This window comes from Salmo salar, chromosome ssa03 (genome assembly GCF_905237065.1).
Source record: "Salmo salar chromosome ssa03, Ssal_v3.1, whole genome shotgun sequence".
NCBI classification, from domain to species: domain Eukaryota; kingdom Metazoa; phylum Chordata; class Actinopteri; order Salmoniformes; family Salmonidae; genus Salmo; species Salmo salar.
This window is the reverse complement of record NC_059444.1, coordinates 27,515,272-27,538,938: the sequence shown is the minus strand read 5'-3', so window position 1 is coordinate 27,538,938 and position 23,667 is coordinate 27,515,272. Positions and strand designations below refer to the sequence as shown.

General features: G+C 44.2%; 1 protein-coding gene across 4 annotated transcripts in view; it reads left to right on the top strand.

Moving 5' to 3' along the window:
• Nucleotides 1-23,667, top strand: part of LOC106599284 (collagen alpha-1(XVIII) chain) — a 51,450-nt gene that overhangs the window by 25,524 nt on the left and 2,259 nt on the right. For 2 of the 4 annotated variants that reach the window (XM_045714691.1, XM_014190435.2), the window contains 36 exons: nucleotides 7,155-7,278; nucleotides 7,536-7,573; nucleotides 7,694-7,894; nucleotides 8,018-8,044; nucleotides 8,148-8,210; nucleotides 8,302-8,379; nucleotides 8,473-8,532; nucleotides 8,855-8,986; nucleotides 9,206-9,301; nucleotides 11,288-11,341; nucleotides 11,465-11,491; nucleotides 11,663-11,791; nucleotides 11,899-11,958; nucleotides 12,071-12,106; nucleotides 13,387-13,428; nucleotides 13,542-13,604; nucleotides 14,039-14,074; nucleotides 14,902-14,985; nucleotides 15,279-15,338; nucleotides 15,894-15,929; nucleotides 18,496-18,558; nucleotides 18,717-18,806; nucleotides 18,902-18,937; nucleotides 19,195-19,248; nucleotides 19,361-19,417; nucleotides 19,537-19,587; nucleotides 19,894-19,935; nucleotides 21,315-21,342; nucleotides 21,463-21,537; nucleotides 21,692-21,717; nucleotides 22,010-22,108; nucleotides 22,311-22,443; nucleotides 22,615-22,679; nucleotides 22,874-23,002; nucleotides 23,125-23,220; nucleotides 23,564-23,632. In XM_045714691.1, the coding sequence (XP_045570647.1) occupies nucleotides 7,155-7,278; nucleotides 7,536-7,573; nucleotides 7,694-7,894; nucleotides 8,018-8,044; nucleotides 8,148-8,210; nucleotides 8,302-8,379; nucleotides 8,473-8,532; nucleotides 8,855-8,986; nucleotides 9,206-9,301; nucleotides 11,288-11,341; nucleotides 11,465-11,491; nucleotides 11,663-11,791; nucleotides 11,899-11,958; nucleotides 12,071-12,106; nucleotides 13,387-13,428; nucleotides 13,542-13,604; nucleotides 14,039-14,074; nucleotides 14,902-14,985; nucleotides 15,279-15,338; nucleotides 15,894-15,929; nucleotides 18,496-18,558; nucleotides 18,717-18,806; nucleotides 18,902-18,937; nucleotides 19,195-19,248; nucleotides 19,361-19,417; nucleotides 19,537-19,587; nucleotides 19,894-19,935; nucleotides 21,315-21,342; nucleotides 21,463-21,537; nucleotides 21,692-21,717; nucleotides 22,010-22,108; nucleotides 22,311-22,443; nucleotides 22,615-22,679; nucleotides 22,874-23,002; nucleotides 23,125-23,220; nucleotides 23,564-23,632 (2,559 nt within the window). The remainder of the gene's footprint in view (nucleotides 1-7,154; nucleotides 7,279-7,535; nucleotides 7,574-7,693; nucleotides 7,895-8,017; nucleotides 8,045-8,147; nucleotides 8,211-8,301; nucleotides 8,380-8,472; nucleotides 8,533-8,854; nucleotides 8,987-9,205; nucleotides 9,302-11,287; nucleotides 11,342-11,464; nucleotides 11,492-11,662; nucleotides 11,792-11,898; nucleotides 11,959-12,070; nucleotides 12,107-13,386; nucleotides 13,429-13,541; nucleotides 13,605-14,038; nucleotides 14,075-14,901; nucleotides 14,986-15,278; nucleotides 15,339-15,893; nucleotides 15,930-18,495; nucleotides 18,559-18,716; nucleotides 18,807-18,901; nucleotides 18,938-19,194; nucleotides 19,249-19,360; nucleotides 19,418-19,536; nucleotides 19,588-19,893; nucleotides 19,936-21,314; nucleotides 21,343-21,462; nucleotides 21,538-21,691; nucleotides 21,718-22,009; nucleotides 22,109-22,310; nucleotides 22,444-22,614; nucleotides 22,680-22,873; nucleotides 23,003-23,124; nucleotides 23,221-23,563; nucleotides 23,633-23,667) is intronic. The other 2 variants (XM_045714690.1, XM_045714689.1) reach the window with 2 other exon arrangements.

The window sequence follows — 23,667 nt, the reverse complement described above, 5'->3', positions numbered from 1 at the left end:
CAACCTGAGACATTTGGCATTGTGTTGTGTGACAAAACTGCACATTTTAGAGAGGGCTTTCATTGTCCCCAGCACAAGGTGCACCTGTATAATGATCATGCTATTTAATCAGCTTCTTGATATGCCACACCTGTCAGGTGGATGGATTCTCTTGGCAAAAGAGAAATGCTCACTAACAGGGATGTACACAACATTTGAGAGAAATTAGCTTTTTGTGCGTATGTAACATTTCTGGGATTTTTTTTTTCAGCTCATGAAACACGGGATCAACACTTTATATTTTTGTTCAGTGTAATTCAAGCCTGAACTTTACTTTAAAGCCCCACCAACCCCAGGTTGAGCGACATTAAAGTGGAATTCCAACCTTTGACATATATCACTCTGACCTTGATGGTAGTAACCCCCAACATTTTTTTGGATATCTTGTGAAATTATTAGTATTATTGGACTATTGTGACAACAGGTGAATTCCATCCACCTGGTTGAAAGGTGCTTCACATGCCTTTGGCTCCATGCACTGGATGTATCACCCCCAACAACTACCCAAAGATCATTATAATCAAACAAGATATGCAACAAGTTATACATGTGATACTGGCAGTGCACAAAGCTACAAGCATGTGGACGTTTTTGCCAAAACATGTACGTGGTTCATGATTACTGTTATTTTCAGTAAAACAGTCAATGCAGTTATGATACATAGGCAATTAGTATTCCAACCATGTACAGCAATCCGTGATTAATGGAACCACAGGGGCTATAGCAGCCACTCTAGACCAGGTGGGTGGAATTCAACATCTGTTTTCATTCTACTCTTCTAGACTCAAATATATAACTTGAAACATGTAATTGGGCCATATACAACCTTTGTATTCCAAAGACAAGGAGTAATACAGGAGTAGTAAACCTAGTGTTACACAGAAGCTACTAATACAAAAAGGCTTACCCGCTTTCTCCTCTGGCGACCCTTTGCACGTTTCTCCAAGATTGTGTCCCCTATGTTCTCAGGTAAACCTGAGAGATACACACCGCCTCACAATCTCGTAATAGGTGGCACAAGAACATGCAATGAATATAAGCCAAAGGTTAAATGTATGTTTTGGTGCATCACCGTGTTATCGTACGTAAAAATGTAAATGTGTGTAAAAACGGCATTAAACATACCTTTGAGAGTTTCACTCTTTTTCCTGTGTAAACACAGCCTTGTCTCACTAGGTGTATGTAGCTATGACACACCCATGCATTAGGAAAGGAAAGGAAAGGGGATACCTACTCAGCTGTCCAACTGAATGTATCCTCCGCATTTAAAGCTCTGAATCAGAGAGGTGTGGGGGGGGGGATGCCTTAATCGACATCCACGTCTTCGGCACCCGGGGAAGTGGGTTAACTGCCTTGCTCAGGGGCAGAACAACAGATTTTTACCTTGTCAGTTCGGGGATTCTGTCCAGCAACCTTCCGGTTACTGGCCCCAACGCTCTAACCACTAGGCTACCTTCCGCCCCTTATATGGGCAACAACAGTATATCGCCTTCCCTATATTTATACAGTGCTAATTGTACAAGCAAATGTTAGAATAGACCTGTGTATTAAATGTAACAGCTAGCTAACAACAACATAAGCTAGCTAGTAGGGTGACATGGTAGGCTAGCTAGCACCTAGCGCTGAGCTAGCTAACATTAGCAGTTAGCAATTAGCATGCCACCATAAGATACCATTTTCATGAAAAGTAAACTTCTAAAATACATTGAATTTGCGTAGTTCATATGTAAATACACTTAATTTGAGCCGTCATTTGTAAAAAAATAAATAAAACATCTCAATTTAAGAGCCAGCCGGGAGGAAAGGGGACAGCTCGTGTCATAGGATGCGGAAAGGGAGGAGAGGAGGATCGAAGAGGCAGAATCAGCAGACAGGAGGGAGAAGGATTTAGCAGGGCGAAGGATTTAGCAGAAGAGAGCGATGATAGGATAGAAGAGGATAATGTTTGTGGGAGAGAGAGCGAAGATTGCTTTCGGCGCATGACCATCTGGGTAGGGGCGGAGTGGTTAGGGATCAGAGACCTGGAGGAGGGTTGCATTGAGATTAGTAGGTGAGCAGCCTCTACTAAAGATGAGGTCAAGCGTATTGCCTGCATTGTGAGTTGGAGGGGATTGGGAAAAGGTGAGGTCAAGAGTCAAGGAGGGGAAAGAGTTGAATAAAAATTAATTGAAGTCAGACGTTGGGAGTTTGAAGTCGCCAAGTACAAAAGTGTTGAGTCATCGTCAGGAAATGAGCTTATCAAAGGTGTCAAGCTCATTGAGGAGCTCTCCAAGGGCACCCGGTTGGCAATAGATGACAATTATGTTAAATTTGAGTGGACAAGTGACAGTGACAGCATGGAATTCAAATGAGGAGATGGAGAAAAGAGAAAATCTGAATTTAGGAGAAATTAGTAGACCTGTGCCACCACCGCGACGACCAGATGTTCTTGGCCTATGAGAGAAAACATAGTCAGATGAAGAAAACACTGTTACTCCAGCTGCTCTCTCTGGAGTGATCCATGTCTCCGTCAGGGCCAAAAAGTCAAGGGACTGAAGGGCAGCATAAGCTGAGATGAACTCGCCATTCTTGACCACAGATCCGAACACTGCCAAAGACCCGGAATTCCACATGGGTTGTGCGCAGGGTACAGTAAATTAGAAGGGTTGCAGCCAAGGGGTGGGGAGCATCTGCAAAGCCTACAGGGAGAGGTGTGAACAGGTATAGAAAACATACACGTTGTTGACAAAGCTATCAAAAAAACTAAATGAGAATCTGTAAATAACTAGGTAAGATAGTAAAGTGAGAGAGTGGTGTGGAGCCATCCTCTCTTTCCTTCCTTGAACAACGCGGCAGAACAGTCTGTTTCGGCAACAGTCTAAGTTTTGCGACAAAACCGTCGCTTACACGGCTGCCGCTGAGAAACCATGGGAGACTGAAGAACTAACACTAATTGCCTAGCAGAGGTGGGGAGCACACCTCCGTTTACTAATTGCTGATTGCCTAGGAGAGGTGAAACCACTCCCCCTCCTATACAACCACTGATTCCCAAAACCAGTAACAAATTGTCCTGCCCCTTGATCCTGGTTGATGTGTCAACAACTATCTGTAAATGATGAGCAGTTAGCAGTTCACACACCAAGTAGGCTACTGGTATCACGCCCTGACCGTAGAGATCCTTATTACTCTCTATGTTTGGTTAGGTCAGGGTGTGACTCGGGTGGGGAAGTCTGTTTTTTGTTTCTTTGTTTTTGGGCCAGTGTGGTTCCCAATCAGAGTCAGCTGTCTATCGTTGTCTCTGATTGGGAATCATACTTAGGCAGCCTGTTTTCCACCTGTGTTTGTGGGAAGTTATTTTCTGTTTAGCATTCTGTTGCCTGACAGAACTGTGCGCTTTCGTTTTTTCGCCTTTTGTTATTTTGTTTGAGTGTGTTGTGAAAATAAAGAATCATGAACACTTACCACGCTGCGCCTTGGTCCACTTCTCTTTCCAACGATGAGCGTTACAGAACCTCCCACCAAAAACAGACCAAGCAGCGTGGCCAGGATAGTTGGACATGGGAGGAGATCCTGGACAGCAAAGGACCCTGGACACGGATTGGGGAATATCGCCGTTCAAGGGAGCAGATGGAGACAGCAAGAGATGAACGGTGACGAAATGAGGAAGTAGCACAACAACGGAAGCCCGAGAGGCAGCTCCCCAAAATATTTTTGGGGGGCACACGGGGAGATTGGCGGAGTCAGGGTTGAGACCTGAGCCAACTCCCCGTGCTTACCGTGGTGAGCATGTGACCAGTCAGGCACCGTGTTATGCGGTGATGCGCACCGTATCTCCAGTGCGCATTCACAGCCTGGTGCGCTCGTTGCTAGCTCCCCGCATTTGCCGGGCTAAAGTGAGCATTCAGCCAGGACAGATTGTGCCGGCTCAATGATCCTGGTTTCCGGTGCGTCTCCTCGGTCCAGGATATCCTGCGCCAGCTTTACACACAGCTTTACACCAGTGCGCCTTCACAGCCCAGTTCGTCCTGTGCCAGCGCCCCGCACTTGCCGGGCTAAAGTGAGCATCCAGCCAGGACGGGTTGTGCCAGCCCTACACTCCAGACCTCCAGTGCGCCTCCACGGCCCAGTATTTTCTGCACCAGCTCTACGCACTGTGTCGCCAGTGCGCCTTCACAGCCCAGTTCGTCCTGTGCCAGCGCCCTGCACTTGCCGGGCTAAAGTGAGCATCCAGCCAGGACGGGTTGTGCCAGCCCTACGCCCCAGACCTCCAGTGCGTCTCTCCAGCCTGGTACACCCTGTGCCTGCTCTACGCACCCGGCCTCCAGTGCGTCTCCCCAGTCTGAGACCTGTTCCGGCTCCATGTACGAAGCCTCCAGTGATGATCCATGGTCCGAAGCCTCCAGTGATGATCCATGGCACGAAGCCTCCAGTGATGATCCATGGCCAGGATCCTGTAGTGATGATCCATGGCACGGAACCTCCAGTGATAATCCATGGCCCGGACCCTGTAGTGATGATCCATAGCACGAAGCCTCCAGTGATAATCCATGGCCCGGAGCCTGTAGTGATGATCCATGGCACGAAGCCTCCAGTGATGATCCATGGCCCGAAGCCTCCAGTGATGATCCATGGCCCGGAGCCTCCAGTGATGATCCATGGCCCGGAGCCTCCAGTGATGATCCATGGCCCGGAGCCTCCAGTGATGATCCATGGCCCGGAGCCTCCAGTGATGATCCATGGCCCGGAGCCTCCAGTGATGATCCATGGCCCGGAGCCTCCAGTGATGATCCATGGCCCGGAGCCTCCAGTGATGATCCATGGCCCGGAGCCTCCAGTGATGATCCATGGCGCGGAGCCTGCAGCGACGATCCATGGCACGGAACCTCCAGTGATAATCCATGGCCCGGACCCTGTAGGGATGATCCATAGCACGAAGCCTCCAGTGATAATCCATGGCCCGGACCCTGTAGGGATGATCCATAGCACGAAGCCTCCAGTGATAATCCATGGCCCGGAGCCTGTAGTGATGATCCATGGCACGAAGCCTCCAGTGATGATCCATGGCCCGGAGCCTCCAGTGATGATCCATGGCCCGGAGCCTCCAGTGATGATCCATGGCCCGGAGCCTCCAGTGATGATCCATGGCGCGGAGCCTGCAGCCACGATCCATGGCGTGGAAACTCCAGCGACGGTCCCCGGCGCGGAGCCTCCAGCGACGGTCCCCTGTCCGGAACCTCCACCAAGAGGAGATGCCCACCCGGACCCTCTCCTATAGGTTCAGGTTTGCGGCCGGAGTCCGCACCTTTGGGGGGGGGGATCTGTCACGCCCTGACCGTAGAGATCCTTATTATTCTCTGTTTGGTTAGGTCAGGGTGTGACTCGGGTGGGGAAGTCTGTTTTTTGTTTCTTTGTTTTTGGCCGAGTGTGGTTCCCAATCAGAGGCAGCTGTCTATCGTTGTCTCTGATTGCAGCCTGTTTTCCACCTGTGTTTGTGGGAAGTTATTTTCTGTTTAGCATTCTGTTGCCTGACAACTGTGTGCTTTCGTTTTTTCGCCTTTTGTTATTTTGTTTGAGTGTGTTGTGAAAATAAAGAATCATGAACACTTACCACGCTGCGCCTTGGTCCACTTCTCTTTCCAACGACGAGCGTTACAACTGGGAAGACAGGCAGCACTTAAAGTAGATGGCCCTATTTAGCAAAAAGAAAATACTAGACCACAACAGATAAAGACAGAAAATATATACTTATCACTCCTGGACATAATGGAGTCCTCTAGCTATTGCATGAAGCACACTGAGAGCCTGATAAGCTGGTTATATAGACTCAGAATAGTTAGCTACTGTAGCTCACTCATTTTCACTCGGTCAAAACACTTCAATTATACATCAATGAACAGACAACTCACAATTTTTGATAACAATTTCTCTAGATTTTGAAAAAGAAACCATGTTTATAAATGTTACAAACCTGAAAACAGGATAAATATGCAGACACTGAGAGTTGGCTGCTCTTCCACCACATGACAAAATAGAGTCACACGCCTGCAGCTGTTGAACATTTACGTGACATGCACAGTCTGAAAATGTCCAGAAACGTGTTAATGCATAATTGGGAATTTACTATCCCAGAAAATCCCGTATCACACAAATGTTTAGGGGTGCATGGGAGTGTACAAGAATGCATAGGAAATTCACACCGACGACCATGCACCTCAAATTTCACGGGAATATAGCAGATCTGATTTCACCCAGAAACTCTGCTTTTCATGCAGTGCATGTGCCCAGGAGACCGCAACCTACCGAGTTCAGGGCCAGCTCCGTCTTGACCTCCTGGTTGGCCAGTCCAAGCGGATTATAATTTGTTCAGATGGTGACGAAACATAAATATGTACAAAAAGGAAAAATACCAAAGGCATGCCCAAACAAAAGACCTCATGGCCACCAAACAAACCCAGCAGCCTCACGGCTTGCCCCGTGGGAGACTGACTGAAGATCACCTTAATTGGCAGCACTTGGTGTGCTTATCAACCAGGCTCAGCATTTGGACAAGGTTGCTGCTGCCCCCTGTGGGAAGGGAGTGTGGAAGTATAACCTGGATAGTGTGTTTGTCTATGGCCTAACACTAATGTTCCCCCCATATTAGGTATTTGCACTGGCCTTTGATGTGTCTGTTATGTGTACTGGTAGCAGTGGTTGTTTTATAAGGAAAATGTGGCCAACCCCCACATCCTTGTCAATAGGAAGCAAACACAGATACAGTGTCTGTTTTCTCTTCCATTCCGGGGGTGCTCCAGATTCTGGCTGTGTGTATGCTACATTCACTTTCATCCTCCCACCACTAGCCACTAGCACTGTACTTGCCCCAGAAAGTCATATCACTCTGCCCTTAAACAACCCACAATCTGACCCCAATTACTACAAATAAATATATGACATAAGCTGTCTGATCTTATTGTTCTTATTTGATTCTTGTCCAGATGCTTTAGATAGCTAGATGTTTCCTGTATATTTAAAATAAGTTGAACGTTGTTTTACAAATTGACTTACCCCCCCTCCCTCTCTCGCTCTCTTTTTACTCTTTCTCGCATTCACTCTTTATCTCTCTCTCTTCCTTGTCATTTTTTTTCTCCCTCCAGCCAGAGGACATGCTGAGCGGGCCTGTGCGAGCCCCGCCCACAGAGTCTCCGGAGGTGGAGCTAGATGAGTACTCAGGACACCTGACCCCCACAGAAGAGGCCAATCAGGAGATGCTGCTCAGAGGTGGGGAAGGCAGGTTCACAGTGCACTTATCTTAACCAATCATCTTATGGCAGTCCAGGGAAATAACGGATGAGCTCTTGATTTAACTCATCCGGTGACTATGTCAATTGTTATTGGATTTTCTCTTTGCATTGATCATTCTTATCTGTCTCTCACTGGTTGATATCGTTGGTTGAATACATCATATATCCCTACCTGGTTAACATTATTGAAGCCTCATTGGTTAATCCTATTGGTGTCTCTTCTTCCTCTCTCAGGACCCCACCAGACAGAGGAGCCAGAGATGTCAGGGGATGTAAGTAATAGCTCAGATGTTACGTGCCTCAAAACCTGATTTCCTTTAAATGCTTAATTAATGATTCAGTATTTAATACATCTTCTTACACAACGTTCTCCTCTTTGTGCTGATCATCAGGGTGGGCCTCTTAGCCACAGACAGAAAGGAGAGCGAGGAGAGCCTGGGCCTATGGGTCCTGCTGGTCCCCGTGGCCCCCCTGGCCCCCCCACTCCCTCTGAGGGTAGAAGGTCTGGACACGGCCAGCCAGGACCCAGGGGCCCTCGGGGGTCTTCAGGGCCAACAGGGGCCCCTGGGGTACCAGGGAAGGACGGACAGCAGGTGAGCTTTATGTCATTATAATCTCCCATTACTCTGGGATTGTAGTACATGTTTTATTGTTTTCTATTACCTTCACTTGACAAGACTGAAAAGATAAATCAAAGGAGTGTTCAATTTCTTTAGGGAAGCAAGGGTGACGATGGAGATCCAGTGAGTAAATCTGCTCTTGTGTCAAATTTGTACTGTTCTGTCATGGTCATACATAAATACTGTAGGTCTTAAAAAATGACAGAATCTATGGCAATACCCACAGGGACAGAGAGGACCTCAAGGTTTCCCAGGTTTGGCAGGGGAGGTTGGAGTCAAAGGAGACAAGGTACAGTAATAAAAGGTGTTAGAAGGAAAAATGTATATTCAATGTGTGTGAGATAGGCAGTTAGTCGTACCCTGTGTTCTCTTCTGCGCAGGGGGACCCAGGAGCAGGACTACCAGGGCCACCAGGCCCCCCTGGACCTCCCGGACCCCTCAGATCACACAGCGTGCCGGTGGGTAGCAGTGTAACATCCTGAAAACATTGGGTTGAACTGGGGATCAAATGGGGATTTGTCTTTAATTGCCTGTTTTCTGTTGAATTGCAGTATGGAGAGGATGCACTCGGCTCTGGTTTTGGAGACCTTGACAACACAGAATTGATCAGAGTAAGAATGTTAATTCTGCTGTCAGCCTATCTGTTATGTTTTTCTCTAATAAAATGTCTCTAGGAGGAGTATTTTAGCCACATACTGCCAGCCTGATCTCGCAAGATTTCATTTAAATAAATCATCACATGACTACAGGTTTCGCTACACTTGCTTGCGAGATCAGGCTTGAAGTAGGAGGCTACAAGTGTTCATCTCTCAATGTTAAACATGTGCTATGGCATCCCATATCCAACAGGTGGTGTTGTTTCATCTGATCACCTACTGTATAGTTGAGACCAATCCACTATAGTGACGTGATCATTTGGGGATTTTCTCCTAGGGTCCTCCTGGCCCTCCAGGTCAACCTGGCCCCCCAGGACCCACCAGCCCCTTCAATGCCTCGGAGGGCCTGTTCACTGGGCAACCAGGTCCTCCTGGCAGATATGGCCTTGTTGGGAAACCTGGACCTCCGGTGAGTTGTCTGTCTATCTCATGTTCTCCCTAAGATTAATTATTGATGTTTCCACCTGTTACCACCCATTTTCAACTGTTATTGATGTTCCCACTCTTATTTTGTATTGTAAATGTTATTTTATACTCTTCTGTATGTGTATGCATTGTAGTTGACAGTGGTTTCCTCTCCACTCTCTGTTGTTATTGACCTGGCTATCCCTGGCCTTTATTGTTTCAGGTGAATGAGGATTGGTTTAGTGGTTCTGGCTTGGGCTCTGGGTTTGGCTCTGAGTTTGGCTCAGGGTTGTTCGGCTCTGGGCTTGGTTCTGGCGAGGTATTTCCCTGGTTCCTTCACTGAACCTGTAGGCTTGAAAAGGCAGACTGTTCTCTCCAACCATGTTTTCTAACAGCCTGCCCCCTTTAATGTACTGTACATGAGGTGTGTGTGTGTGTGTGTGTGTGTGTGTGTGTGTGTGTGTGTGTGTGCACTAGCATGCCCCACAAGGCTGGGGGCCCCACAAGCTCTGTGGGCCTTTTGTGCAGTGGGGGGGGGGCTGGATGTACAGTACCAGTCAAGAGTTTGGACACACCTACTAATTGTTCTTAATTTTTTACTATTTTATACATTGTAGAATAATAGTGAAGACATCAAAACTATGAAATAACACATATGGAATCATGCAGTAACCAAAAAAGTGTTAAACAATTCAAAATATATTTTATATTTGAGATTCTTAAAAGTAGCCACCCTTTGCCTTGATGAAAACTTTGCACACTCTTGGCATTCTCTCAACCAGCTTCATGAGGTAGTCACCTGGAATGTATTTCAATTAACAGGTGTGCCTTGTTAAAAGTTCATTTGTGGAATTTCTTTCCTCCTTAATGCGTTTCAGCCAATCAGTTGTGTTGTGACAAGGTAGGGGTGGTTTACAGAAGATAGCCCTATTTGGTAAAATACCAAGTCCTTATTATGGCAAAAACAGCTCAAATAAGCAAAGAGAAACGACAGTCCATCAAAACTTTAAGACATGAAGGTCAGTAAAACCGGAAACTTTTAAAGTTTCTTCAAGTACAGTCGCAAAAACCATCAAGCGCTATGATGAAACTGGCTCTCATGAGGACCGCCACAGGTCCTCATGTAAGAATAAAGAAAAACCCTTGAATGAGTAGGTGTGTCCAAACTTTTGACTGGTACTGTATATGAACAGGTCACAAGCCATGGCAAAAATGTTTAGAATTACAGGAAATTAGCTGTAAAACTGAAACATTTTCTCTCAGCCTTATGGCAAAATGTGTAAAATAGACAGAAATTTGCTTTAAAAATGCAAAATTCTCTCACCCTCATTGCAAAATGTGTAGAATATCATGAAATGAGCTAATTAAAACTAAAATGTTTTCTCTCTGCCCCATGGCAATAATATGTGTAGAATTGCAAGGAATTAGCTTTAAAACAGCAAAATTTTCTCTCAACCGCATGACAAAATGTGTAGAATAGCATGAGATTAGATATAAAACTGCAAAATGTTTCTCTTTGCCTATGGCAAAATGTGTAGAACCCCCCCCAAAAAAAACTTCTAACAGGGGGGGCCTTGCTCAGACCTTGCGGGGGCCCCCACGAAACTGCGGTACACCACTCGTGTGTGTGTGTGTGTGTGTGTGTGTGTGTGTGTGTGTGTGTGTGTGTGTGTATGTTCACGTGCCTCTGCTTTGAATTGTTTACCCATCTATGAAACCATCATGGGGTCTATGCTCATTCCCAATCCTCTCATTTAGCGGGAAACAACCCAGGTTTGACTTTAACTGCCTTGATGGACATTAAGCTTGAGCTATGTGCTTCATACATCAAACATGGTCAAGCTACTGTACATTGGAGAGAATCTGCCTTTTTATATAAGTCAGTTGCCTGCGTGCTTTCACTAACTGCATTTATGGAGCTTGCCCTTTATTTTTTACAGTCAATGAGCCATGTTGTTCCTTCAGGAATGGCAAAAGGGACAATGGTGGCACAGGCTGGCAATGATTTATATACTTTTTAAATTACAACTATTGAGACAGAGGAATATTATAATTTATGATGAAAAGTAACTAATTCTGAGGGATTCAATAAAGTTACAAAATAATGAATAATTACTATGTTGAGAAACCTTTCAAATGAATTTTCGAAAGTTATCTTTGCAACAGTATCTATGGTAGCTACTATCACTCTAAGGAAAGCAAGACAGTCTTGGTCGTGGTTGACTAGTCACTTGTGTGACCTGTTTGTGCATGAAATTCAGAGAGCGACGGTTGTGACATCACATCTCTCTGCTGTTGATTTCAGGGTCAACCTGGTCTGGATGGGGAAGTTGGGCCGACAGGGCCTAAAGGCCTGAAGGTAAGATGACACTTACTCTGGAGCCTATTGTTTGCATTTTCTAAGGGAACTTAGCTGATTTGATCCCCTATAACCATTTCCATTGCACATGTTAGCTTTAACCGATCTCTCTTCCTCACATAGGGTGAACAAGGACTAGTTGGACCGAAGGTATTTCTAACCATCTGATAACTCAGTTATCAGTTATAAAATGCATTAATCAAACAATGAGACCTAAATTCCTAGTCATGCTGTTGACTTGCAGTAACATCTACTTTATTGTAAGTCAAAACTATACTATGTTCTTCATAGTCAGTTTAATGGGCCTATTCTTCCCTGCAGGGTGAATCAGGTGACCTAGGGTTGGCAGGAGCTACAGGACCGAGGGGACCAGAGGGGAAGAGGGGCGACACTGGCCCTCGGGGGCTGCCTGGCCCCCCCGGACCCCCAGGAGCAGGATTGTTTGTTGAGGTGCTGTTTTGTTGATTTTACTGTTGAGTCAGTTTCCTATCATACGGTTGTCTTGTTTTGTCTCTATTGATTCTGAATGCAACAATGTTGTGTGTTGGTGCTTGCAGGACATGGAGGGGTCTGGGAAGAATGACATGCTCCTTGGCGTAGGACTCAAAGGCCCTCAGGTGAATGAGAGTGGTGTATGTGTGTGTCTCCTGTAGTTTTGAAGTACTTGTAAATTCTCTTTCTCCTTAAGTTTCCATGAGAATAACTGTTGTTATGTACTCTCTTCTATAGGGACCTCCTGGTCTTCCTGGTCCTGCAGGACCAAAGGTAAGATTACAAACATGAAAATAACTAGGTTGTGGAAATAGAGGTGTAGGATCTTAATTTGATCTCACTGTTGTGGCAGGAAATTTCCTGCACTACAAGAAAGGCAAACTTTAGTGTATTCAAGGTTTAAAAAGGCTTCTAAAGTTGGTATTTTCCACTTTAACATTTCTGACTTGATTTGCCCTAACTAAAAATGGGACATTTTCAGCTTCCAGGAATTGTGTACAAATCCTTGCGACATGGGGCCATGCATTATCATGCTGAAACATGAGGTGATAGAAGCGGATGAATGGCATGACAATGTGCCTCAGGATCTTGTCACGGTATCTCTGTGCATTCAGATTACCATCAATAAAATGCAATTGTGTCCGTTGTCATTGCGTTATGCCTGCACATACCATAACACCGTTGCCACCATTGCTCTGTTCGCAACCTTGACATCAGCAAACCGCTCGCCAACACGACGCAAAACACGCCATCTGACATCTGCCCAGTACAGTTGAAACTGGGATTCATCTGTGAAGAACACACTTCTCCAATGTGCCAAGGGCTATTGAAGGGGAGCATTTTCCCACTGAAGTCGGTTACGACACAGAACTGGTCAAGACCCTGGTGAAGACGACGAGCATGCAGATGAGCTACCCTGAGATGGTTTCTGACTGTTTGTGCAGAAGTTCTTCGGTTGTGCAAACCCACAGTTTCATCGGGTGGCTGGTCTCAGACGATCCCGCAGGTGAAGAAGCCAGATGTGGAGGTCCTGGGCTAAAGTGGCTACATGTAGTCTGCGGTTGTGAGGCCAAATTCTCTAAAATGACGTTAGAGGCGGCTTATGATAGAGAAATTAACATTAAATTCTCTGGCAACAGCTCTGGTGTACATTCCTGCATTCATTATGCCAATTGCACGCTCCCTCAAAACTTGAGACATCTGTGGCATTGTGTTACGTGACAAAACTGCACATTTTAGAGTGGCCTTTTATTGCCCCCAGCACAAGGTGCCCCTGTGTAATGATCATGCTGTTTAATCAACTTCTTGATATGCCACACCTGTCAGGTGGATGGATTATCTTGACAAAGGAGAAATGCTCACTCAGGATGTAAACAGATTTGTGCAAAACATTTGAGAGAAATAAGCTTTTTGTGCACATGGACAATTTCTGGGATTTTTTATTTCAGCTCATGAAACATGGGATCAACACTTTACATGTTGCGTTTATATTTTTGTTCATGTTGGTTCACATGGAAATCTGATAAGTTGTATATCCTGTTTGTTTCCTACAGGGTGAAGATGGGAAGGATGGGGCTCCTGGGTTGTCAGTGAAGGTTGGTTGCATCTGTTTTACACCACCTTCTACAATATTGATGGACATTGATGGTTGTGTCTCCATATACTGTGTAATTTATCCTGTCTTCAGCTTTATTCTGTCTCTTTTCAGGGTGAGCCTGGTGCTCCTGGCCCTGAGGGACTCCAAGGGCTAGCTGGACTTCCTGGCGCCAGGGTCAGTATTGAACCAGAAAGTACACCATGCCTCACGTGCAGTAACCATGAACTTAAGTCTTAGCTAAACCCAGGGATTAAAGTAGATTTAATGGATGTGTCCACTGCTGTCTGCGCGTATGTCGGTCCCGGCCAGTCATCTCTGCCTAGCCAAAATGTTTGTGTTCACGTCGAACCACACTGCATTTTGGAGCATATACCACCCGTTTTCAAGTCCATTCGCACATTTTTCATGCGGCTGACAGGTAGTTATGATACATTTTGGCTTAATAGCCTACAGTTTTCTTGCCATCTTTGTTTTTATAATTGTTGAAGTCTCATGTTTTACCAGTACAGTGTACCCCCACTATTTCCATACCGGCTTACTTTCATCTACTTACTGTCTACTATGAAGGTGTTTGATACGCTATGGTTTCTGTACTTGTCTCTCCCCAGGGATTGAAAGGAGACAAAGGCGATCCAGGACCAAAGGTATGTTAGTGTTACACAGCAGAACAATTCCAAACTAACCCTGATGTGGGCTGTTCTTCTACCCTCGTCTATTGTTCATCATATATTCCGTGTGGTTGCATCAAAGCCTGTTACAACATTATAGACCATTGGTTGTATTATTCAAAATGGCTTGTATTTGTATTTGTTATGGATCCCCAGCAGCTGCTGCCAAAGCAGCAGCTACTCTTCCTGGGGTCCAGCAGAATTAAGGCAGTTTATACTATTTTAAAAGCATTACAATACATTCACAGATTTCACAACACACTGTGTGCCCTCAGGCCCCTACTCCACCACTACCACATATCTACACTACTAAATCCATGTGTATGTATAGTGCGTATGTTATCGTGTGTGTGTGTGTGTGTATGCATGTGTCTGTGCCAATGTTTGTGTTGCTTCACAGTCCCCGCTCTTCCATAAGGTGTTTTTTTATCAGTTTTTTTTAATCTAATTTGTACTGCTTGCGTCAGTTACTTGATGTGGAATAGAGTTCCATGTAGTCATGGTTCTATGTAGTACTGTGTGCCTCCCATAGTCTGTTCTGGACTTGGGGACTGTGAAGAGACCTCTGGTGGCATGTCTTGTGGGGTATGCATGGTTGTCCGAGCTGTGTGCCAGTAGTTCAAACAGACAGCTTGGTGCATTCATCATGTCAATACCTCTAATAAATACAAGTAGTGATGAAGTGAATCTCTCCTCTACTTTCAGCCAGGAGAGATTGAGATGCATATTATTAATATTACCTCTCTTGTCCTTCATGTTGAGTTCATGGGGGAACAGTATCCTAACTGTCCTGTGTCTTCCAGGGAGAGTGTGGTCCTGATGGACACACTGTACCTGGATCTCCTGGTCCTCCCGGCTCTCCAGGTCCCATCATCAATCTGCAGGATGTACGTCCACCCCTCACAACTCCCATCCTCTGTCTGGGTGCTGTTTCGCAAATAACACACACATTGTCCAGGAATAGAGCTGTTGTGGTTTATTAAGGGGTTATTACCTTCATGAGTATTCATAACCAAATGGGTGTGCACACGTATATTACATGAAGTAACTTGAGATGTATGTTGCAATTGTATTCATCGCCATCCACTTGGTTTTCAAATATTCATAGTTTGTACAGTATGTAAAGTATAGATACAGCATATTTACTATTGTAATCAGTGTGCCATATATTTATCCTCAGCTCCTCCTGAACGACACAGGGGGCATGTTTAATCAGATCCGTGGGGCCCCTGGCCCGATGGTGAGTAGCACAATGTTCAGTTGATATGTGTTTCTGAAACTAGTCAATTATATTTTGGTGGAAATGACCATTCTGCTCTACATTAAATAAGCTGGACGCTGAAGCATGGCACATATCAATATGCCTCAGGGCAGTTTGCATTTATTGTTTTGTCATGCATGAGCAATGACAAAATGATTAATTCATTCTGGTCACATCTGTCATTTGTGAAGCCAGAATGGCCTGTTTTCAATTCCTCAATGCCTATTTACTAGAGCTAGGTTCAGCTAAGGGTCAGCCTAACCATCCAATCAACCATTAATGCAACCCTAATGCATACTTGATCCAGAATGCATATAGTTAGGTTATACAATGCATATGCTTAGCTTACTTACATAATGTATGTATACACTTACACTCAACCATGATTATATCAGGTCTAAAGATTGTTGATACATTACAGCCTTGAAATGTGTGTATTCTGTGAGATGGTTGCTAATACATGCTGCATAGACACTACATGTTACTGTATTATTCCATGCGTTAATAATATGTGGGTTTTGTTGCATGTCACAGGGCCCTGAAGGAGAGCCTGGCAGAGCAGGATTCCCTGTAAGAGCAACTCCATTCTTTATGTGATAACCCCATAAATAGCATGCAGGATCCGTTGTAAATGTATGAATTACTGTATTACAGATTTAATTTAGTCTTTGCTGCCATGGGAAGGAATTGGGTATTTGTATGTATTAAGGATCCCCATTAGTTTCTGCCAAGGCAGCAGCTACTCTTTCTGGGATGCAGCAAAATTAAGGCAGTTATACAATTTAAAAAACATTACAATACATTCACAACAGATTTCACAACACATTAAGTGTGTGCCCTCAGGCCACTACTCTACTACCACATATCTACAACAAAAAATCCATGGTACGTGTGTGTATTGTGCGTATGTTATAGTGTGTTTGTATGCACTTGTCTGTGCCTATGTTTGTGTTGCTTCACAGTCCCCGTTGTTCCATGAGGAGTATTTTTATCTGTTTTTTTAATCTAATTTTACTACCTGCATGAGTTACTTGATATGGAATAGAGTTCCATGTAGTCATGGCTCTATATAGTATTATGCACCTCCCATAGTCTGTTCTAGACCTGGGGACTGTGAAGAGACCTCTTGTGGCATGTCTTGTGGGGTATGCATGGGTGTCTGAGCTGTGTGCCAGTAGTTCAAACAGACAGCTCGGTGCATTCAACATGTCAATATCTCTCACAATTACAAGTAGTGATGAAATCAATCTCTCCTCCACTTTCAGCCAGGAGAGATTGACATGTTAATGTTTGCTCTCTGTGTACATCTAAGGGTCAGCCGTGCTGCCCTGTTCTGAGGCAATTGCCATTTTCCTAAGTCCCTCTTGCGGCACTTGACCACAACTGAACAGTAGTCCAGATGCGACAAAACTAGGGACTGTAGGACCTGCCTTGTTGATAGTGCTGTCAAGTAGGTAGAGCAGGGCTTTATTATGTGCAGACTTCTCCCCATCTTAGCTACTGTTGTATCAATGTGTTTTGACCATGACAGTTTACAATCCAGGGTTACTCCAAGCAGTTTAGTCACCTTAACTTGCTCAATATCCACCTTATTCATCACAAGATTTAGTTGAGGGTTTAGTGAATGATTTGTGCCAAATTCAATGCTTTTAGTTTTGAAATATTTAGGACTAACTTATTCCTTGCCACCCATTCTGAAACTAACTGCAGCTCTTTAAGTGTTGCAGTCATTTCAGTCACTGTAGTAGCTGACGAGTATAGTGTTGAGTCATCCACATACATAGACACACTGGCTTTACTCAAAGCCAGTGGCATGTCGTTAGTAAAGATTGAAAAAAGTAAGAGGCCTAGACAGCTACCCTGGGGACTTTCTATTTCTACCTGGATTATGTTGGATAGGCTTCCATTAAAGAACACCCTCTGTATTCTGTTAGACGGGTAACTCTTTATCCACAATATAGCAGGGGGTGTAAAGCCATAACACCATACATTTTTCCAGCCGCAGACTGATCGATAACATCAAAAGCCACACTGAAGTCTAACAAAACAGCCCCCACAATCTTTTTATCATCTATTTCTCTCAGCCAATCATCAGTAATTTGTGTAAGTGCTTGTTGAATGTTCTTCCCTATAAGTGTGCTGAAAATATGTTGTCAATTTCTTTACTGTAAAATAGCATTGTATTTGGTGAAACACAATTTTTTCCAAAAGTTTACTAAGGGTTGGTAACAGGCTGATTGGTCGGCTATTTGAGCGTTACTATTCTTAGGTAGCAGAATGACTTTTGCTTCCCTCCAGGCCTGAGGTCACACACCTTCTAGTAGTCTTAAATTGAAGATATGGCAAATAGGAGTGGCAATATCGTCCGCTATTATCCTCAGTAATTTTTTATCCAAGTTGTCAGACCTCGGTGGCTTGTCATTGTTGACAGACAACAATACTTTTTTCACCTCTTCCACGCTGACTTTACGGAATTCAAAATTACAATGCTTGTCTTTCATATTTGGTCAGATATACTTGCATGTGTGGTGTGAGTGTTTGTTGCTGGCATGTCATGCCTAAGTTTGCTAATCTTGCCAATAAAAAATTATTAAAGTAGTTGGCAATATCAGTGTGTTTTATGATGAATGAGTCATCTGAATCAATGAATGATGGAGCGGAGTATGCCTTTTTGCCCAAAATTTCATAAGGTGCTCCAAAGCTTTTTACTATCATTCTTTGTCATTATACTTTGTTTCATAGTGTAGTTTCTTCTTCTTTTTATTCAGTTTAGTCACATGATTTATCAATATGCCAATCGGTTGTGCAGCCAGAGTTATTTGCCATTTCTTTTGCCTCATCCCTCTCAACCATACAATTTTTCAATTCCTCGTCAATCAATACAGTCATTTCCTTAATGGGTGCCTGCTTATTATTAACTGGGATAAGCAATTTCATAAATGTGTCAAGTTTGGCGTCTGGTTGTTTCTCACATGACGGACCAACAAATATTCTTTACATCATCCTTATCATAATGAGAAGAGTCTATAGTTCTGAATAAAACATATATCTTGACTCACCTACTATACTGTAAGTACATTATGCTCTAATACTGTTATATTTTCTGTCCATAATTATTCTTGTGATCTTGGCCCAGGGCCCAAGAGGACCAAAGGGTGACATTGGGCTTCCTGGTCTTCACGGTCCACCAGGAATGAAGGTAAGCTCAGAGGAAGCTCTTGTCTTTAGTGTTAACTGCCCTTGCATGCTAGGGCATTTATATTCTCCGGACCTTATATCAGATGGGTAGGATTTCTATAACCTAACCAAGACCTGATGATCATGTCTTTGTATCTTCTATGTCTTTCCTCATCATAGGGTGCGAAGGGGGAATCTGGTGTCACGATCGCTGCCGACGGCACTGTGTTGACAGGTGTCAGGGGCCCTCAGGGACCAAAAGGAATCAAGGTGACGTCTCTTTCTACCTCTAGGGTCAAAGGACATTGTATGGTAGTGGTTGTCTGATGATAAGCGTTCTGACCTTGTATGGGTGCTGTTTACAGGGTGAGCGTGGGTTCCCTGGAGTTGCTGGTATCATGGTGAGTGAATGAAGACTTGTTAAATCAATGCTCTGTTACATTGGTCTAAGCTATAGACGTTTGAAACAACTGTAAACATATAAGGCCGGCTTCCCGGACAGAGATTAAGCCTAGTCCTGGACTAAAAAGTACTTTCAATGGAGAATTTCCATTGAGCATGCTTTTTAGTCCAGGAATTGGCTTAATCTGTGTCTGGGAAACTGGTCCCTACTGTTATGGAAAAATGTTATGAAAAAATACCATGTTTTCTTTTTAAGGGACCAATCGGACCAACCGGACAAAAAGGAGAATACGGGTTCCCTGGTCGACCGGTTAGTGTTTTTAGTCAACCCTCTACTGTTATAATTTGTTTGGTTATTATATGATAGTTTGATCCGTCACTGTAATCTGCCCTGTGTAAGTGTTTACCTTTTTCTTCTGTAGGGACGACCTGGAATGGCAGGGAAGAAGGGAGACAAGGGTGATGCCATTGGTCAACCAGTAAGAATCGCCATCTTGAAACGTGATTTTATGGGATTATAGTACAATCAACTAACTAACTAATAGAAAAGTGAGGTGTCATTGACTGTGATTGATTGATCGATGTGATTGTGTTTTAGGGACTTCCTGGCCCTCCCGGTCCCCCAGGACCAGTAATAGGACTCAATGGAGTAAGTACAGTATGCCTGTATACTGTAAGTAAGAATTGATGTGCTGATGTCATTGCTGTTTCTCTACTATTATTAGAATGCACTGTCGATGGGAATGGACATTTGATTTTAGTAGTAATGTTATACAGTAGCAACGAGACCCACTGGAGACAAACAAAACAGAACAACAAATGAACGGTCGTTTGTCTCCAGTGATGGTGTAATGTCAACACATGAAGTACACGCTTTCATTGGATATCCAGATGCTGTCAAGTGTGTCGCCATCAATACTAGTCTGATGTCATAATTTCCCTCTGAATCTTAAAGACAGTTTTTCCGGTCCGTCCCCGACCGTTCTGCAAAACACCAGTAAGTTTGTGTTTGAGCACCTTTAAGGACCTTTGGGTGGGGCAGCGCATGTAAGTCCGTGGGCTCTTACCCCTAACAGGCAGTCCCTCCATCTCCTTTCCTCCTGTCTGCAGCTGTGCTGTGTCTCCCTCCGCGTTTCCTGGGTTTGTGGTGGTCCTCACAACAGCATAAAGCTGGCTCCTGCTCTTCCGCAGGTCGTAAGGTCATATGTGACATCATACAGTCCCATTATATGTGACTGGAACATCTCAACCACACTGAATATTCACATTGACTTCAATACATACATTTCTGAATTGATGAATTGAAACTCTTTTGAATGTTCAGCCTGCTTTATGCTGACAGTGTAAAAATCCAGTAGAAATGTAAAGAGGTTTTCTCCTCGAGTGATCTGGTTGCTTTAATCCTGGGCATGGTGTAAGGTCTGTACCCCCGGCATGTTGCTATTGCATGTGTTTTTATCTGTTGCGTTTTCAGCTTTAGAGCGCTAAGAGGTTATTCCTCAAATCAAGCTTTGGTTATACAGCACATTTCATACAACTCAATGTGCATTACAGGAAAAAAACGAAAAACTATGAAAATAAAAGCTGAAATATTTATTACATAACAAACATAAGATAAAAAAAACGAAAGAATGACACAAAGTGAACCACTAAAAAGCACCCTAAGGAAAAGCAAAGCTAAAAATATGTGTTAAAGATACATTTTACATGTGTCCTGTTTCATCCCCCCTCAGGTTCTCTGGCAGGCTATTCCAGGCTGGGGACATAATAACTAAATGCTGCCTCTCCATGCCTCTTGGTTTTAGGTTTTGGGATAGTTAAAAGGCCAGTGCCAGAGGACCTAAGGGACCTACTGGGTACATACCTTAAACACATGTCTGACATGCATTGGGGTGCACTATTGTGGATTGGTTTATAAAACAATAGAAGAATCATAAAATGTATTTAAAAACTCACAGGCAGCCAGTGCTGAGACCTTAAAACCAATGTAATATGTGTTCTCCGTCTTCTAACTTCTCTGCAGTTCAAGGTGGCCAACCAAAATAAGAACATTCAACTGAGTTCCTTACTACCTCTCGCCCTCCTTGTCCTCATTCTGTGTTTAACTGGTGTGTGCAAGGCTGGCAGGGAAGTTTTAACACCTAAATGAATCTCCACGTCTCCATTTTATTTTCCCAACGTTTTTGACTGGACAGAAACAGCTTTACTTGTTGTCTGTATCGGATGTAAAGCTGTTTTGTTGGTAATTATTTTGGGGGAATTATGTGGAACTGGTTTTGGCTGTAATTTTATATTAACCATATTGTTTGTGACATCTTTCCACAACAAGTTTGATCCACAATAACAGCACAATAAGCATACAATCTTGTGTTATAGGTGAATGGCAGCAGGGGATCATCACAAGGTAAGTCATCAATGATTCACACTGACAATATCGGATCACCGATCCAGCCTATGGAACAGGGTTTACACTTTTATAGATGATCTCAGTTGTCTCATACACCTGTACTGTATTTCTGTAAAGGTAGCAGGAGAGGAAACAGAGGTGCTAAAGGAGAAAAGCGAGAGGTTGGACTGCCTGGAACACCTGGAGAACCAGGTATGTATATGCAGCCAAGGGTGCAGGTTCTCCTCCATTGAACTTGTTTATTGGCAATTAGCGCACTTAATTATAACAAACTGTATGCATGAGTGTCTTCAGACATATGTTTGCAACAGACGACAATTAACTGAGATTTCTTCTCCCTCCTCAGATGATGTTCTTCCAGAAGGCTTTGTGGTGAGTCTTTTCCCTTAAGTTCTCTAAGGAACATTTACTGGTTCAACTCTCAAATACTGTATAAGTAGTGGAAATGTATGTTATGTAAAACTCTTATGCATGTCATAGGGCGGCAGGTAGGCTAATGGGTAAGAACTTTGGGCAGTAACCGAAAGGTTGCTAGTGCAAATCCCCGAGCCAACTATGTAAAGAAATCTGTCGATGTTCCCTTGATTGCTCCTGCAAGTCGCTGTGGATAATGACTCAAATGTAAATGTAATAGTCTGATTCAGCCAAACTGTGTGTTCCTCAGGGAGAAAAAGGGGACGTGGGCTATGAAGGAATGAAAGGAGAGAAGGGTGACGCTGGGTTGCCTGGCCCACCAGGTCTTCCTGGGAGATCAGGCCTTGTGGTGAGTAATTCCAGGCTCCAAATAATCAACAAAGTACAGTATACATTTACCTTGTATATATTTACCTTGACTACAAACTGTAGTCAAGCTAAATAGAAAAGACACTCATTTCCATACATGATATAGCTTTTACTTTTGTATGTTACATTTGGATGTAAATATGACAGTGTCTCTGCCCATTTTGTATATGCTTTATACGTAGGGGCCAAAAGGTGAGTCCATTGTTGGCGCCCCTGGTCATCCTGGAGCTCCTGGTGAACCAGGGGTTCCTGGCATCGGACGACCAGGCACTCGGGGGCCCCCTGGCCCTGCTGGACCCCCTGTCTATGCCTCAGGTAGCTGTGCACTGTGTGCTCACTAAAATACAACATCTTAAACTAAGCCTTGCTGTCATGCTTTAGTTTAGGGTGAATTCTAAGTACATGTATTTAATAAAATACACAAATGTATGTTTAGTAGACCTAGAGTACACTGCTATACTTTTGTATGACTGTTCTTTTTTTCAGCTGTGAGTATTCCTGGCCCACCTGGGCCTCCTGGTCCTCCTGGGATTACTGGCAATGAAAATCTGGTAAGAGAACCAGTAGGGTACTTCCTTATATACTCACCAAGTCAACATAGGTAAACACACAGGGAATTGTGTGTATGTGTTTTTGTGTACCGACTTGTGTGAGTTTGCGTGTGCACTATACAGTTCTCACATTGTCACCATGGATTTGTCTGTTGTCTATGATTCAGTGTGAACTTCCTCTCTCCTCACCCCAGGTGACCACATACAGGAACACCATCACTCTGATGAGGGAGAGCCACCGTGCTGCAGAGGGATCCATGGCCTACGTCTCAGACAAGGGAGAACTCTATGTTAGAGCCAGAGATGGCTGGCGCAAGGTTCAGGTACTGTATGCCTTTACAGTCCCACAATCCCACAGTTATGTCTTCAGTTGCTTAAAAGCCTTTGGCATAGAAAATGAGATGTTGCCTGTGCTTATTCAGTGATGAGTGTCCTGTCTCTCCAGCTTGGTGAGCTGATCCCTGTCCCAGCAGAGACCCCATCCTCTGCATTGTCCCAGGCCCTGAGCAGACCAGGAGATCGCAGCAGACCACACAGGCAGGTACTGTGGCTACAGTAACACAGCACCCACTGTTGTTACACTGCACACTACATCTGGGGCGTGCTTCTATTTGTCCTGCTACACGCAAGTGCGTAATGTAAATGTTAGTTTTTTTGCATATCCAAACAGCTTCCCTGGAGCAATTAGGGTTAAGTGCCTTGTCAAGGGCACAGCAACAGATTTGTCACCTTGTCGGCTCCGGTATTCGAACCAGTGACCTTCGGTTACTGGCCCAGCGCTCTAACCTAGGTGCTACCTGCCACTCTTCAGTCTATTATCAATGTTTTATTACAGATTTCTTTACTCACAGCGTGTCAATCTTTGATTGTCTCTGTTTTTTTAGGAACTAGTTGGAACTAGCTACATGCCCAACTATAATGTCCTACCTCATACAGTACACTCAGTACCGGGGGTAAGACTTCATTTTCATAATCAATATGCAATGGG